The 16,627-nt window shown below is 42.3% G+C and overlaps 1 protein-coding gene across 10 annotated transcripts in view; it reads left to right on the forward strand.

Moving 5' to 3' along the window:
• The window catches only part of neb (nebulin), a 61,619-nt gene that overhangs the window by 18,504 nt on the left and 26,488 nt on the right, over positions 1-16,627 (forward strand). For 7 of the 10 annotated variants that reach the window (XM_083996761.1, XM_083996764.1, XM_083996766.1 and 4 more), the window contains 53 exons: positions 23-229; positions 322-426; positions 598-705; positions 828-1,139; positions 1,495-1,698; positions 1,810-1,914; positions 2,013-2,120; positions 2,211-2,522; positions 2,625-2,828; positions 2,940-3,044; positions 3,477-3,584; positions 3,677-3,988; positions 4,084-4,287; positions 4,399-4,503; positions 4,602-4,709; positions 4,800-5,111; positions 5,206-5,409; positions 5,500-5,604; positions 5,836-5,943; positions 6,037-6,348; positions 6,452-6,655; positions 6,769-6,873; positions 6,971-7,078; positions 7,166-7,477; positions 7,842-8,045; positions 8,227-8,331; positions 8,432-8,539; positions 8,659-8,970; positions 9,988-10,191; positions 10,335-10,439; positions 10,543-10,650; positions 10,761-11,072; positions 11,210-11,314; positions 11,482-11,580; positions 11,685-11,786; positions 11,893-12,000; positions 12,093-12,404; positions 12,523-12,627; positions 12,723-12,827; positions 12,920-13,024; positions 13,134-13,241; positions 13,378-13,488; positions 13,679-13,876; positions 14,074-14,178; positions 14,302-14,406; positions 14,513-14,617; positions 14,715-14,822; positions 14,927-15,040; positions 15,271-15,468; positions 15,623-15,727; positions 15,843-15,947; positions 16,065-16,172; positions 16,438-16,545. In XM_083996761.1, coding sequence (XP_083852887.1) covers positions 23-229; positions 322-426; positions 598-705; positions 828-1,139; positions 1,495-1,698; positions 1,810-1,914; positions 2,013-2,120; positions 2,211-2,522; positions 2,625-2,828; positions 2,940-3,044; positions 3,477-3,584; positions 3,677-3,988; positions 4,084-4,287; positions 4,399-4,503; positions 4,602-4,709; positions 4,800-5,111; positions 5,206-5,409; positions 5,500-5,604; positions 5,836-5,943; positions 6,037-6,348; positions 6,452-6,655; positions 6,769-6,873; positions 6,971-7,078; positions 7,166-7,477; positions 7,842-8,045; positions 8,227-8,331; positions 8,432-8,539; positions 8,659-8,970; positions 9,988-10,191; positions 10,335-10,439; positions 10,543-10,650; positions 10,761-11,072; positions 11,210-11,314; positions 11,482-11,580; positions 11,685-11,786; positions 11,893-12,000; positions 12,093-12,404; positions 12,523-12,627; positions 12,723-12,827; positions 12,920-13,024; positions 13,134-13,241; positions 13,378-13,488; positions 13,679-13,876; positions 14,074-14,178; positions 14,302-14,406; positions 14,513-14,617; positions 14,715-14,822; positions 14,927-15,040; positions 15,271-15,468; positions 15,623-15,727; positions 15,843-15,947; positions 16,065-16,172; positions 16,438-16,545 — 8,454 coding nt within the window. The remainder of the gene's footprint in view (positions 1-22; positions 230-321; positions 427-597; positions 706-827; positions 1,140-1,494; positions 1,699-1,809; positions 1,915-2,012; positions 2,121-2,210; positions 2,523-2,624; positions 2,829-2,939; positions 3,045-3,476; positions 3,585-3,676; positions 3,989-4,083; positions 4,288-4,398; positions 4,504-4,601; positions 4,710-4,799; positions 5,112-5,205; positions 5,410-5,499; positions 5,605-5,835; positions 5,944-6,036; positions 6,349-6,451; positions 6,656-6,768; positions 6,874-6,970; positions 7,079-7,165; positions 7,478-7,841; positions 8,046-8,226; positions 8,332-8,431; positions 8,540-8,658; positions 8,971-9,987; positions 10,192-10,334; positions 10,440-10,542; positions 10,651-10,760; positions 11,073-11,209; positions 11,315-11,481; positions 11,581-11,684; positions 11,787-11,892; positions 12,001-12,092; positions 12,405-12,522; positions 12,628-12,722; positions 12,828-12,919; positions 13,025-13,133; positions 13,242-13,377; positions 13,489-13,678; positions 13,877-14,073; positions 14,179-14,301; positions 14,407-14,512; positions 14,618-14,714; positions 14,823-14,926; positions 15,041-15,270; positions 15,469-15,622; positions 15,728-15,842; positions 15,948-16,064; positions 16,173-16,437; positions 16,546-16,627) is intronic. The other 3 variants (XM_083996768.1, XM_083996769.1, XM_083996762.1) reach the window with 3 other exon arrangements.

A 16,627-nucleotide genomic window follows, 5' to 3' on the forward strand; every position in this document is an offset into this window, starting at 1 on the left:
ATATCCCCCCTTTCCCCCTCAGAACCAGTACAAGAGTGATTATAACAACTACGTGAGGGGAACAGGATGGGTACCTATCGGGTCTGTTGATGTGGAGCTAGCAAAGACAGCCGGCCAGGCCTTAAGCGAGCCACGATACCGTCAACATCCCAGCAAATTCAACTTCACCAAGGACATGCACTCCATGGATCTGACTCTGGCCACTGCCAACAACCACATAATGGATAAGGTACTTTGTCAGACTGAACATGAAATGAACAGAAATGGTTTTTTTTTTTTAATTATTTATGTTTGTAAACCAAGTGCATTTTGTTCTTCTAGCAAGCCTACTTTAAAGCCTGGGAGAACGACAAGACTTCGATCCACATCATGCCCGATGCAATGGAAATTGTTTTGGCGAGAGACAACAAGAGTAGATACAGTGAGGTACGGTGTAAATCCTTCATTTTCTTCATAATTTGGTTATTTATTATTACTTTTACTTAGTAATCTTGCAGGATGAATTTTGGGATTGATGAGACAGATGCTATAAACAGAAAAGTTACTGTGTTCATATATTTGTTTTAAAGTGGACATGCTTTTCCTTTTCCTATTCAGAAACGGTACAGACTGGACAATGAGCTGGCCAAGAAGAAGGGCCACCATGTTCGTGCTGATGCCATTGCAATCCAGGCTGCCAAGGCCTGCACTGCTATTGCCAGTGATGTAAGTGTCTGTGTGATATTTCTATACTGTACGAACATCTGTACATGTAATTTCACAACTTTTCCCCCTCGCCAAAATTTTTGGTCGATTAAAATTAAATCTCTCGCACTTGTTTCTTCCAGTACAAGTACAAGACAGGATACCGCAAGCAGGTCGGCCACCACATCGGTGCCCGCTGCATCCAGGACGACCCTCTGCTCATGCTGGCCCTGAACTCAGCCAAGATCGCCAGTGATGCTCTGTACAAGAAGGACTTCAACAAGTCCAAGACCAAGTTCCACCTGCCTGTGGACATGATCTCCTTTGAACTGGCCAAGAAGAACCAGATCCAGGTCAACCACGCCAACTACATCACCCGTCTGCACAACTGGACCTGTCTGCCCGACTCCAACGATGTCGTCCTGGCCAGACATGCCTACAACCTGCAGAGTGATGTGAGTATAGATCCTTGTTATTATTACTATTATTATTATTATTATTAGTTTATTTAGGGGACATTGTGCAATGACATTAATCATTTACAGAAAATGAAAAGATGGTTGCACCAGATTTAGCTCACAGCTAATTTCCATCTGCAGTCCCAACATGTAACATATAACAAACAGACAAGAAACGCAGACCACAAACTACTATACAAGAGTGATACACAAATAGACAGTAGACAGCACATAGACAATACAAAAAACAACAGTTTCCACATCTAAAAAGACCAGATCATGTTTCTAAATGTTTTAGTATTACACTTATTGGTAAATGCTCACTGTAATAAACCTTCTTTGTTTTGTCCAGGCTGTGTACAAGGAGGAATTGAAGGTGTTGCAGGGAATTGGATGGGTGCCTATAGGTTCACTGGATGTTGAGAAGGCGAAGAAAGCCGGTGAGATCCTGAGTGAGGCAAAGTATCGTCAGCACCCAAGCAACTTCAAATTTACCAACACCTGTGAAGACATGCCCCTGGTGCTGGCTAAGGCCAATAACCAGATTATGAACAAGGTATGAGCAGGACATTTGTCCCACATCACTATTGATTCAATCATGAATATACACCAATGGCACCTCGGTCTGAGTGTTTAATGTTTGTATGGAAACGTGTTTCCTTTACAGCAAGCTTACACTCAAGCCTGGGACAAGGACAAGACTACAATCCACGTGATGCCTGATGCTATGGATGTTGTTCTAGCCAAGGCAAACAGTGGCAACTACAGCGAGGTACGTGAAAAATTGAAATGTTGCAGTGGTTCGGTTCAGCAACTCTTGTGGAACGCTTACACACTTAACGTCTATGGGATGTTTGTGTTTGTTTACAGAAAAAGTACAAACAGGCTTATGTAGATGACAAGAAGAAGGGCTACGACCTGCGCAACGATGCCATTTCCATCCTCGCAGCCAGGGCCACCAGGGACATTGCCAGTGATGTAAGCATCGGTGATATTTTGTGATGAAATTGAAAAGTTAAGCAATGACAGTTAATTCATTAAATTTTCTCACATATTTTTCTCTTCCAGCACAAGTACAAGACAGGATACCGCAAGCAGGTCGGCCACCACATCGGTGCCCGCTGCATCCAGGACGACCCTCTGCTCATGCTGGCCCTGAACTCAGCCAGGATCGCCAGTGATGCTCTGTACAAGAAGGACTTCAACAAGTCCAAGACCAAGTTCCACCTGCCTGTGGACATGATCTCCTTTGAACTGGCCAAGAAGAACCAGATCCAGGTCAACCACGCCAACTACATCACCCGTCTGCACAACTGGACCTGTCTGCCCGACTCCAACGATGTCGTCCTGGCCAGACATGCCTACAACCTGCAGAGTGATGTATGAATTTTTAAATTTCATATTCTAGAAATGTATCATGTTTACAAATACAAGTATTTAGAACATCTTTAAACCACACAAAACCTGCTTTGTTTTGTCCAGGCTGTGTACAAGGAGGAATTGAAGGTGTTGCAGGGAATTGGATGGGTGCCTATAGGTTCACTGGATGTTGAGAAGGCGAAGAAAGCCGGTGAGATCCTGAGTGAGGCAAAGTATCGTCAGCACCCAAGCAACTTCAAATTTACCAACACCTGTGAAGACATGCCCCTGGTGCTGGCTAAGGCCAATAACCAGATTATGAACAAGGTATGAGCAGGACATTTGTCCCACATCACTATTGATTCAATCATGAATATACACCAATGGCACCTCGGTCTGAGTGTTTAATGTTTGTATGGAAACGTGTTTCCTTTACAGCAAGCTTACACTCAAGCCTGGGACAAGGACAAGACTACAATCCACGTGATGCCTGATGCTATGGATGTTGTTCTAGCCAAGGCAAACAGTGGCAACTACAGCGAGGTACGTGAACAATTCAAAAGGTATAGTGGTTCAGCAACTCTTGTTTATGGATTACTTTCAATTCAGGCTGTGAGATAAAATATGATTGAAATCTTTTTTTTTTCCTTAATTCATTGCTACTGATGAATATATATCAAGGTATGTGAAATCACATATTAGATAATTAATTAGATGCTCAGTGAAGTTGACTGTGTTGCACCATCTGGCACCACAACAGAATGAGCTCAGATCATGTAGAAAAACTATATTTTCAATTAAAAGTCACTTTAAATCATTCACTTTTAATTGCATAATTTCTAGGTTATCAAATCATCATTAAAATGTCCCATTTAAAATTAAAAAAAAGCTCTGATTCTTAATCATCATCTCGTCCCACTCACAATAGAAAGTGAATATGTGTAACATTTCATGGATGTTTGTGTTTGTTTACAGAAAAAGTACAAACAGGCTCATGAAGATGACAAGAAGAAGGGCTACGACCTGCGCAACGATGCCATTTCTATCCTCGCAGCCAGGGCCACCAGGGACATTGCCAGTGATGTAAGTTGTTGGATATCACTCATGACAAACAGTCATGTATTTACTAATATACACAAAACCACTGAATATTTTACTCCTCTTTTTTCTTCCAGTACAAGTACAAGACAGGATACCGCAAGCAGGTCGGCCACCACATCGGTGCCCGCTGCATCCAGGACGACCCTCTGCTCATGCTGGCCCTGAACTCAGCCAGGATCGCCAGTGATGCTCTGTACAAGAAGGACTTCAACAAGTCCAAGACCAAGTTCCACCTGCCTGTGGACATGATTGCCTTTGAACTGGCCAAGAAGAACCAGATCCAGGTCAACCACGCCAACTACATCACCCGTCTGCACAACTGGACCTGTCTGCCCGACTCCAACGACGTCGTCCTGGCCAGACATGCCTACAACCTGCAGAGTGATGTGAGTATAGATCCTTGTTATCATGTTTCTAAATGTTTTAGTTTTACACTTCTTGGTAAATGCTCACTGTAATAAACCTTCTTTGTTTTGTCCAGGCTGTGTACAAGGAGGAATTGAAGGTGTTGCAGGGAATTGGATGGGTGCCTATAGGTTCACTGGATGTTGAGAAGGCGAAGAAAGCCGGTGAGATCCTGAGTGAGGCAAAGTATCGTCAGCACCCAAGCAACTTCAAATTTACCAACACCTGTGAAGACATGCCCCTGGTGCTGGCTAAGGCCAATAACCAGATTATGAACAAGGTATGAGCAGGATATTTGTCTGTCATCACTATTGACTCAATCATGAATATACACCAATGGCACCTCGGTCTGAGTGTTTAATGTTTGTATGGAAACGTGTTTCCTTTACAGCAAGCTTACACTCAAGCCTGGGACAAGGACAAGACTACAATCCACGTGATGCCTGATGCTATGGATGTTGTTCTAGCCAAGGCAAACAGTGGCAACTACAGCGAGGTACGTGAAAAATTGAAATGTTGCAGTGGTTCGGTTCAGCAACTCTTGTGGAACGCTTACACACTTAACGTCTATGGGATGTTTGTGTTTGTTTACAGAAAAAGTACAAACAGGCTTATGTAGATGACAAGAAGAAGGGCTACGACCTGCGCAAAGATGCCATTTCCATCCTCGCAGCCAGGGCCACCAGGGACATTGCCAGTGATGTAAGCATCGGTGATATTTTGTAATGAAATCGAAAAGTTAAGCAATGACAGTTAATTCATTACATTTTCTCACATATTTTTCTCTTCCAGTACAAGTACAAGACAGGATACCGCAAGCAGGTCGGCCACCACATCGGTGCCCGCTGCGTACAGGACGACCCTCTGCTCATGCTGGCCCTGAACTCAGCCAAGATCGCCAGTGATGCTCTGTACAAGAAGGACTTCAACAAGTCCAAGACCAAGTTCCACCTGCCTGTGGACATGATCTCCTTTGAACTGGCCAAGAAGAACCAGATCCAGGTCAACCACGCCAACTACATCACCCGTCTGCACAACTGGACCTGTCTGCCCGACTCCTCTGATGTCCGCCAGGCCAGACATGCTTACGACTTGCAGAGTGATGTGAGTGCAACCATCCCCGTATACTTTTTTTTTTTATCATATCAAAAAATGGTGTCATGGGTTAAATTAAATTCTGTGCTACTACACCTCGCAGGCCGTCTACAAAGCTGACCTGAAGTGGCTCCAGGGCACGGGCTGGGTCCCCATCGGCTCAATTGACGTGGAAAAAGCAAAGAAGTGTGGCGAAATCTTGAGCGAAAAGAAGTACCGCCAGCCCCCCAGCACTGTTCCCTTCACCTCCCCCATAGACGCCATGAACATCGCACTTGCAAAGCAAAACGCCTTGACCATGAACAAGGTAGAGTTTTATCATTATCTTGATGTGCACTGGAGATCTCTTTAGTCAACAGTCTAATTAAAACCAGGGTTGTTTGTTGTTTCTTTGCAGAGTCTCTACACTGAGGCATGGGAGAAGGACAAGACCAAGGTGCATATCATGCCTGACATTCCTGAGATCATCCTCTCGCAGCAAAATGCTATCAACATGAGCAGGGTGAGTTACGTATTGTTACGTATTGCACAAGGCAGAAATGTGAATATTGAGTGTTTTTGTTTCTTTACCCTGGATATGTATTTGTCAAGACTGGTTCTTGTCTCTGTGAAATTCTTTTAATTGTTAAACCCTCTTTTATGCAGCTGAGTTCATTTCTATATTATATACATTTTATATCTCTCCTCCTAAACATATTGTATATGTAATCACCATTGTATCTCCTCTTTGCAGAAAAAATACAGACAAGGTTATGAGGACACCATCAATAAAGGCTACCATCTCCCTGGAGATGCAATCTCTGTAAAGGCTGCAAAGGGAGGCAGGGAAATCATCAGTGATGTGAGTCACTTATACTGAATATATGCACAGTGTCTCTTTATATATTTTTAGTGGTACAGTAACATGCAACTTTTTTCTGCTGATTTCTTCCAGTACAAGTACAAGACAGGATACCGTAAGCAGGTCGGCCACCACATCGGTGCCCGCTGCGTACAGGACGACCCTCTGATCATGCTGGCCCTGAACTCAGCCAAGATCGCCAGTGACGCTCTGTACAAGAAGGACTTCAACAAGTCCAAGACCAAGTTCCACCTGCCTGTGGACATGCTGAATATTGAGCTGGCCAAGAAATGCCAGATCCAGGTCAACGACTTCAACTACAGAACTCACCTGCACAACTGGACCTGCCTGCCCGACTCCAACGATGTGGTCCAGGCCAGGAAAGCCTATGATCTCCAGAGTGATGTACTAAGCACTTTTGGTTTATCTTCTCCATATATCAACCCGCCATGTCGACTGTGCTCGTGTGTTTTGATGTCGCACTGATGATGTGCTTTCTTCCCACCAGGCCGTGTACAAAGCTGACCTGGATGAGGTTAAAGGTGTGGGATGGATCCCTATTGGCTCACTGGATGTGTTGAAGGCCAAGCACGCCTCAAAAATCCTCAGCGATCGTCTCTACAAGCAGAAAATAGACACAATGAAATATACAACTGATATGGAATCCATGCCCATGGTCTTGGCCAAAGCTAATGCTAATATCATGAACAGGGTAAAATAAATAAGTATATCTATCAAATCCCTCTTGTGCAAATTTTGCACACCCACAATTGGCCTGTCTTTATGTGATGGTCTCAATTTGTCTCCTGTTGTTTCCCATTACAGAAAGACTACACTGCTGCGTGGGAGACTGACAAGACTAAGACTCACGTCACCTCAGACCTGCCTGAACTGCTGCTCTCCAAAGCTAATGCATATAACATGAGCAGGGTATGTTTCATCTGTCTTTACTTGCTCTAGTTTTCTATATTCCAGTCAGTGAATATCACAGTTTTTTTTAACACATCTGTTTTCATTTCTTACTCAGAAACTGTACAGGGAAGGTGTTGAGGAGATCTTCAGAAAGGGCTATGACATCAAGGCTGATGCTGTCTCTATTAAAGCTGCCAAACATGGAAGAGAAATCATCAGTGACGTATGTGACATATAAGTGAATTCTTTCCTCTTGTATTTTGTGGTGGTTGTGTTTATCCCCGTATAACTATCACTTTGCTTTGTGCAGTACAAGTACAAGACAGGATACCGTAAGCAGGTCGGCCATCACATCGGTGCCCGCTGCGTACAGGACGACCCTCTGATCATGCTGGCGCTGAACTCAGCCAGGATCGCCAGCGATGCTCTGTACAAGAAGGACTTCAACAAGTCCAAGACCAAGTTCCACCTGCCTGTGGACATGCTGAATATTGAGCTGGCCAAGAAATGCCAGATCCAGGTCAACGACTTCAACTACAGAACTCACCTGCACAACTGGACCTGCCTGCCCGACTCCAACGACGTCGTCCAGGCCAGGAAAGCATACGACCTGCAGAGCGATGTGAGTGATGACAGTGTTTGTAGTAATCTGTCTGCTAAAAGCTGCATTTACATATGAAGAGTTCATTTGCAAAAGCAGATAACTCCGTTTTAAAAAAAAATATTTGAAAGTTTTAGTTATTATTTACACCTCAAACCAAAGTTGAGTGGCTTGGACCAAGGAGATGAGATGTACAAAAACAGATGTAACTCAACAAAATAAAGCTTTATTGAAAACAACACTATGTTAAGAATAATTCAAAAGCATCAGCTAATTTTTTTCAAAATGGCACTTATCTGCTTTTGCAAATGAACTCTTCATATGTACATGTATATATATACTGTATACATTTTTTTGAACTTATCATGTTTGCTCCTACTTGTAGGCTGTGTACAAGGCTGATATGGAGTGGATCAAGGGCACGGGTTGGGTGCCAATTGGGTCGGTCGATGTGGAGAAGGCCAAGAAAGCAGGAGAGATCCTGAGCGAACACAAATACCGTCAGCATCCCAGCAACTTCAAGTTCACTGCCCAAACATGTGACATGCCTTATGCCCTTGCTCAGGCCAATAACCACATCATGGATAAGGTAAAGATAATTCATCTTATTGAATTGAATTTCAGTCAAAGTTACTATTTTTATCCTGAATATTTTGAAACATTACAAAATATTTAAGATTTTTAAGAGTTTTTTCTGTTTAACAAAAGTAATGTTTTATGACTCAAATGAAGTCACATCTCACTAAACCCTGGTTATGTGTATTTTACAGAAAGCATATCTCGCTGCCTGGGAGAAAGATAAGACCAACATCCATATCAATCCTGACACTCCAGAGATCCTCCTGGCCCACCAGAATAAACTCAACACCAGTCTGGTAATACAAAGCCTTTCCACATAGTTATTTAGCACATTAGTGATTGTTAACTGTGTTCATCACGCCAGACAAACTGACTGTGTCACTCCTGTTTCAACAGAAACATTATCGTGAAGGCTTCATGGACACCATCAACAAAGGCTACTACCTTCCCAAAGACGCCATTTCTGTGATAGCAGCCAAACATGGAAGACATATCATCAGTGATGTAAGTCCACACCCCTAGTTGTTATTTCACAAGCTGCTTTTTTTCTATTTTATTTTTCATCCTACAGCAATACTTTGTATCAAGAAAGTGACAAAATTATTTCTGTCTCAAAATTTCAGTACAAATACAAGGCCGGTTACCGCAAGCAGTGTGGCCACCACATCGGTGCCCTCAGCGTCCAGGACGACCCACTGCTCGTGCTGGCCGCTAACGCAGCCAGGATCTCCAGTGACAACATCTACAAGAAGGACTTCAACAAGTCCAAGACCAAGTTCCACCTTCCCGTAGACATGCTGACACTTGAGCTGGCCAAGAAATGCCAGATCCAGGTCAACGACTTCAACTACAGAACTCACCTGCACAACTGGACCTGTCTGCCCGACTCCACCGACGTCGTCCAGGCCAGGAAAGCATACGACCTGCAGAGCGATGTGAGTACCTGTAAAGTTTAGGATGTATGTGGAGAGAAGGATTGATATGAGTTTTTTTTTTTTTGCTTTTTATACAAAAAGGTATTGTTAATCTACTGGAAATTACATTAGGTTTCTTGCCAAGAGTTTTTAGATAGATAGATAGATAGATAGATAGATAGATAGATAGATAGATAGATAGATAGATAGATAGATAGATAGATAGATAGATAGATAGATAGATAGATAGATAGATAGATAGATAGATAGATAGATAGATAGATAGATAGATAGATAGATAGATAGATAGATAGATAGATAGATAGATAGATAGATTGAGTCCAGGATTGGTCAACAGCATTAAGACAGAATTTTGTGTGTCATTCAGTCGACAGATGAATTTATACATCAATTTCCGCAACAGAGCATGAAAAGTATTTACACGCACTTGACAGAATAACTCACTCGCACTGCACCACCCCTTTTTTAAAGTGGGTTTATATTAGTAATGGTTCAACAATGTTTTCAAGCTGTCAGTTTTAAACTTATTTGAGCAGACTCAAGCTTTTCAATTCCTTCATACTATTCTTCACCAATTCAAGTAATTGCCACCCATTTCATACACCCTCTGTCTTCCATCTTCTCCTTTTACTCTTCAGATATTGTTTCATCTACATTAGTAATGGTTCAAAAATGTTTTCAAGCTGTCAGTTTTAAATATATTTGAGTAGACTTCAGCTTTTCAATTTCTTCATACTAATCTTCAACAATTCATGTTATTTCCAACCATTTCATACAGCCTCCTTCTTACTTTTACTCAGTTATTTTACCTACTTCAGATATTGTTTCATCTTGTCAAGATTTCTTCAGCAGTTTCTTAACTTAATTCAGCGTATTTCCTTCAGGAAATGCATTCTCTAGTCTAATATTCATCTCCAAAATTTTAGACAGATTTGTACTGTATGTAATCCCTCACAAATGCTGAACCCAACGAGGACGATAACATCAACCACCATTTTTTGATGCATCTTTCTTTAGGCCGTGTACAAAGCTGACATGGAGTGGCTGAGGGGATGCGGCTGGTCACCTCAGGACTGTGTGGACGTCCTCAAAGTCAGACACGCCCAGAAAATTATCAATGAAAGGCTCTACCGCCAGCCTCCAAGCACTGTCAAGTTCACCAGCGTGGCTGATCTGCCAGAAATTGTCTTGTCCAAGCAAAACGCTGACAACATCAGTGATGTGAGTATTAATGACATTTATTAACCTGGCATGCTAAATGCTTTCTTGGGTGAATTTGAAACAAAATACTTTGTACGTGTTTGAATGAATGTGTCAACAATACACAAGTTAATCTTTTTTTTTTTTTTTTTTCTTCCCGGCAGAGGAAATACAGGGAAGTCTGGGATAAAGATAAGGTCTCTATTCACATTCCACATGACGCCCCCAACTTCGAACTGTCCAAGGCCAACGCTGTCAACATCAGCAACGTATGTTTGTAATAAAGATTTACATAAACTTCTTGTTTATTCTTCTGTCAATATGTGATGTAAATGTGCTCACAGTTTTTTGATGATACTCTGTTCTCTCCAGAAACTGTACACAAAGGCGTGGGATGACCAGAAGGCCAAAGGCTACCACATCAAGGAGGATGCCATCTCTGTGCTGAAGGCTCGAGCTTCCAGAGATATCGTCAGTGATGTAAGGAAAGAAAAAAAAAACAGTGGATAAAGTTTTACTACAGTTTGGAAAGTGGACCAACCCATTTATATACAGGGTTTTTATTTAACCATTAAATTCCTCTCTTTTAGTACAAATACCATGATGGATACCGTAAGCAGGTCGGCCACCACATCGGTGCCCGCTGCGTACAAGACGACCCTCTGATCATGCTGGCTATGAACTCAGCCAAGATCGCCAGTGACAATCTGTACAAGAAGGACTTCAACAAGTCCAAGACCAAGTTCCACCTGCCTGTGGACATGCTGAATATTGAGCTGGCCAAGAAATGCCAGACCCAGGTCAACGACTTCAACTACAGAACTCACCTGCACCAGTGGACTTGTCTGCCCGACTCCAACGACGTGGTCCAGGCCAGAAAGGCCTATGATCTCCAGAGTGACGTAGGTTTACGGTCGTGCATGTGAATCGTCTTAATTTACACACAATATTGTACATGAGAGTTTCTCACATTGGGATTGTTGTCTGTCTGTATAAATCACCTGGAAAAAACATGAACAAATCTGCTTTGTTTCCTCAGGCGGTGTACAAAGCTGACATGGAGTGGCTTCGTGGATGTGGTTGGATGCCACATGAGTGTGTGGATGTCATGAAGGTGAAGCACGCTCAGAAGGTCCTGGCTGAGGTAAGTCTGCCCACTTATTACTTTCATTTTGACTATGTCAGTAGATGTAAACTCACAGATATATGTACATACACTTGTAGAATTGAACCAGAAATGTATATGCACACACATATCTCCAGTAATGTTGATTAAATATTTTGTGTGTTTTGCTTCCTGCTATCATACAGAGAGGGTACCGCCTCAAGTTGGATGAACAGAAATTCACAGTTCCAGCTGACAGAGTCGACATGCTCTGTGCCAAGCATGCTGCTGATGTCCTGAATGAGGTGAGGAGGAATCTCTCTGCTCCTCAGATCCTGACTGGATATGTTCAAAGTCAAACCAACTTTTTCTTCACTAAACTTTACTAAACATTTCTCACTCTTTTTAGGCTAAGTATCGTGAGGCCTGGCACCAGGAGAAGACCAAATACTCACTGGCAGATACCCCAGGTCTTGTCACAGCCAGAGAGGTGGCTAAGAACGTCCACCCGGTAAGATGGCTCCTCATGTGATGTATTGTCTGCATATTTCAATTCAGCATTGTCCTGTTCCTTATTATTATTATAAACATATAATTTATATTTCCATCTCTTGTAGAAACTGTACACCAAAGCATGGGATGCAGTCAAAGCTACAGGATACTTCATGCCAGGAGATGCTGTGCCAATCAAGCAGTGCATCCACACAAGTAAAGTGCAAAGTCATGTGAGTAGCTAATACGAGCATTTAATAAAATATTTTATACTTAAACAAGGAGGACAATGAAATGAAGACAATGATTTATGTCTGCTCTGCAGCACAAGTACCTCGAAGGATACCGCAAGCAGGTGGGTCACCACATCGGTGCCCTCAGCGTCCAGGACGACCCTCTGCTCATGCTGGCCCTGAACTCAGCCAAGATCGCTAGTGATGCTCTGTACAAGAAGGACTTCAACAAGTCCAAGACCAAGTTCCACCTGCCTGTGGACATGATTGCCTTTGAACTGGCCAAGAAATGCCAGATCCAGGTCAATGACGACCGCTACAGAACTCGCCTGCACCAGTGGACTTGTATGCCTGACTCCAACGATGTCATCCAGGCCCGCAAAGCATACGATCTCCAGAGTGACGTGAGTGCTCTTGAGAATTACACCAAGCCAGGATTTGTTTTATCATATTCACAGAATTAATTGACAGGGGGTTCTCCTCCTTTAACCCACTACAATGCTTCTTTGTTTGCGTCTGCAGAACATGTACAAGGCCGACCTGGAATGGATTCGAGGCTGCGGCTGGGTTGCAGCCGAATCCGTGGACCACGTCAAAGTCAGAAAGGCTCAGAAGATTATCAACGAGGTACTTTAACAATGTTATTGTCTGTCTTTTTACTGTCTTATTTAGCCATTTTTGCTGTTAGCTCATTGTGTCGACGCTCTAATTTTACTTTACAGAGGCTCTACAAGAAGGATGCCCAAGACGCCTTCGGGAAATTCACCCTGATTGTGGACCGCCCTGAGATCCTCTTGGCAAAGCAAAATGCTGCCAACCTCAGTGATGTATGTAAAAAAAACACGAATTGCTCAATTTCTAGATGCACATGTGAAAAATAAATACAAACAATTATCAAATCTTTTTCTTCCTACCATAGCTGAAGTACAAAGAAACATTCAATGCAGAGAAGGGTCACTACATCGGTTCAGAGGACACTCCTCAAATGGCCCACAGCAGAGAGGTGTCGAAGAACGTCAGCGAGGTAATTTTATAATGAAGCATATTCAATATTTTCATCAATCTGTAGACTGTGTATCACATATTTTCTCTGCCTTTCTTTTTTAACACATGTCTATTTTCTATTATTTCAGAAACTCTACAAACTGGACTGGGACGAAACTAAGGCTACAGGCTACCAGCTCGACCATGAATACATCCCACTCATCGTGGGCAAGAAGGGCAGGGACATCGCTAGTGATGTAAATCTCTCTTACTTTTTTTCTTTTTTGAAATAGTAGTTAGTGTTGATGATGAAGCAAAAGCAGAGGGAAATGATGTTGTCTTTGCAAATAAAATTCAACTCAGACTTTTTGCCTTTATTATGCTTCCTTCTAGGCCAAGTACAAGGACGCCCATGAGAAGGCCAAAGGTCACCACATGGCTGGTACCCTGGTTGATTTCCCTGACGTCATGCGCTGTGGAGATCAGGAGAAGAACAAGGGACTGGTAAGACACTGTGAACACCATGCATGTTAGCAACATGCACAAGATACGTAGGACGCAAGATGTATGGTTTATAAATCTTCTTTATGTAGCACTATTTGCTTTTATTGCAGAGAGAATCCAATTTACATCATTCACATAAGATTTATTTTTGGTGAATATGTCTTCAATGGGAATTTCCATATCTTTACAGAGGCTCTACACCAAGGACTACCACCAGACCAAGACCAAGACCCACCTCCCACCTGACGTCATCGCTAACCAGGTGGCTAAGCGTTGTCAGGATATGCTGAGCGACGTCCTCTACCGCACCTACCTGCACCAGTGGACCTGCCACCCTGACCAGGAGGATGCCATCCGTGCCCGCAAGACCAATGAGATTCTCAGCGATGTAGGTTTTCACAAATTCTGCACACTTGTATTTGATTGATCTCCCTGTGGCATTTTATGTTTTGCAAAACGACTGTAATAGCATTCATTTTGAAGATTTTCTAATCAACGGTAGTGGTGGTTTTGCTAGAATAATCTGTATGCAAGCAAAATACTATAATATAATAAGATGTTTTCTCTGATTTTCACATTTAATAGGTGTACTACAAGGAGGACCTGAACTGGATGAGGGGTATTGGCTGCTATGCCTGGGACACACCAGAGATTATTCGTGCCAAGAAGTCCTACGAGCTGCAGAGCGAGGTGAGTGGCAACATGAAAGATCAAAGGAAATATTTAAAGCATTATTCACAATTTGTGGTTTAATATCCTCTTAACTTGTGGAGCTGTGATAGTTTATCCATATAATGTCTTATTTCCTTACAGCTTAAATACAGAGACGAGGCCAAGAAAGAATTCAACAATTACTCCATTGTGACGGACACCCCAGTTTATGTGACTGCTGTTCTGGGCCACACCTGGGCCAGTGAGGTGAGTAAACTGGGAAAAAAAATACAAATATAGTATATACATAAAATGCAAATATTTTGTTTAAGCTTTCAAATGAGTGCATTAATAAAACAATTGTCATCAACAGCTCAACTACAGGGAGGCTTATCATAAGGAGAAGCACCTGTACACCACTGTTCTGGATACCTACGACTATGCCAGATGCCACAACTTCAAATACTTCTTCAGCAACGTATGTGAAGATAAAACAAACGTGTTCACATTCAGTGACGAGATTTAAGATACCAGCTCTGTACACATGTTGATAATGCTCTGGTTTCTGTCAACAGAAAAACTACACTTCTGCCTGGGATAAGATCAAAGCCAAGGGCTACCAGATCCCTCATGACTCAAACGCTCTGCAACACGCTAAGCAGCAGAAGGTCGTCCTCAGCAACGTGAGTTAAAAACTGAGAGTTCCCTTCATTTCTGGATTTTCTCCACGTATACGAGTTGGACTGTCGACCATTAAGAGACAATTTGAATGATCTTCTTCCTGTAGGTGAAATACAAGGAGGATTATGAGAAGTTCAAATCCCTCTACAGTCTGCCCAAGTCTCTGGAGGATGATCCTCAAACCGCTCGCTGCGTCAAGGCTGGAAAGTTGGTCCTGGACGTAAGTTCAATTTGCGCTGTCATTTTATCTGTATTATAATAAACTAGGAGCTAAAACGTAACATCCAGCTGTGTGGATTTTTACGTATTTTCATTTTTTTGTTAGTTATCCATCTTTTTACAGTGCAGTTATAAAATACAAAACTAGAAAATAGGCTGACTTTATGTCCTACTTTACATGGATGGTATGGCATATCAACTAAAAGAAAATTATTGTATCTGTCTTTACAGCGCCTGTACAGAGGGGACTATGAGAAGAACAAGGCCAAGAACCATATCCCACCAGACATGCTGGAGATCATGTCCAACCGCAACACCCAGTCCATGGTCAGCGGAATCCACTACCGCAAGTATCTGCACCAGTGGATCTGCCTGCCTGACATGCAGGTGTACGTCCAGGCTCGCAAAGTCAACGAGCAACTCAGTGACGTGAGTAACTTCCCTCTGTCTTTTTTATTATTATTATTATTATTATTATTATTATTTTTACGTAACATCTTATGTAAAAAAAAAACCCAGATGCAACAGAAAACTATCTGCTAAAAGTTACTTAAGTTTATGTTTCATTGTGTGCTCTCCACAGATCTTCTACAAGGATGATCTCAACTGGCTGAGGGGAATCGGCTGCTATGCCTGGGACACACCCGAGATCCTGCGTGTCAAGCACGCCGGTGACCTTCAGAGCGAGGTTAGTTAGTTGTTACGTTTTTTTATACTTCTTGCATCTTTGGTAAACAGTCTTTGTGATCTTAACTTCCTGTTTGGTAAAAGTTTAATGCTAATTTATGCCACTTTTACTCCAGAACAAGTACAGAGCCAAGGGTATCGAGTCCTTCAAGGAATACTCAGTGGTGACGGACACTCCAGTGTATGAGACGGCCAAGCAGAACGCCCAGAACCTGAGCGATGTGAGTGACTTAAACATTTCATATCAAAGCTAACAATCTATGACAATCCAATTATAATATATATATATATATATTCATGAAACTAACATTTCATATTTTTCTCCTCTCTTTTTCCAGCTGAATTACCGCTACGATTACAACGTCAACGTGAAGGGCACGAACACTGCTCCTGCTGTTACCATCGACACAGAGAGAGCACGTATGGGTAACTACATCCAGAGTGACGTAAGTTAATTTTCCTTCACATTCAGTTGTGAATTACTTTCTCATACAGACAGCCTGTATATTGTATTGTTAAATTTCACAATGCACACTATTCTTTATGCTGTAGTGAGCAGTAACATCTGATTTTGGACACGTTTGTGTATATAATTCTTGCAGCTATTAAGAAGTTTTTAATGTTTATCCTCTGCTTTTTCAGTATGATTGTTTCTGCATATTGTTTATACACATACACTTTGTTTAAGCTGTGTCTATTTGCTTCTTTTAGAACTATTACAAAGAGGCCAACAAGAGCCTCATGCCGACTGGTTACTCCCTGCCGCACGACACTCCTCTCATCAAGCAGGTTAAGGCCAACAGCATCGTCGCCAGCAACGTAAGTGTTTCACCGTCCTGAATCAGTGCAGCCCTGTTGGCTATGCAGCTTGATTTTAATGAATCACACACTTTTGGTTTTA

Source organism: Trachurus trachurus (genome assembly GCF_905171665.1).
Source record: "Trachurus trachurus genome assembly, chromosome: 21".
Lineage (NCBI taxonomy): Eukaryota > Metazoa > Chordata > Actinopteri > Carangiformes > Carangidae > Trachurus > Trachurus trachurus.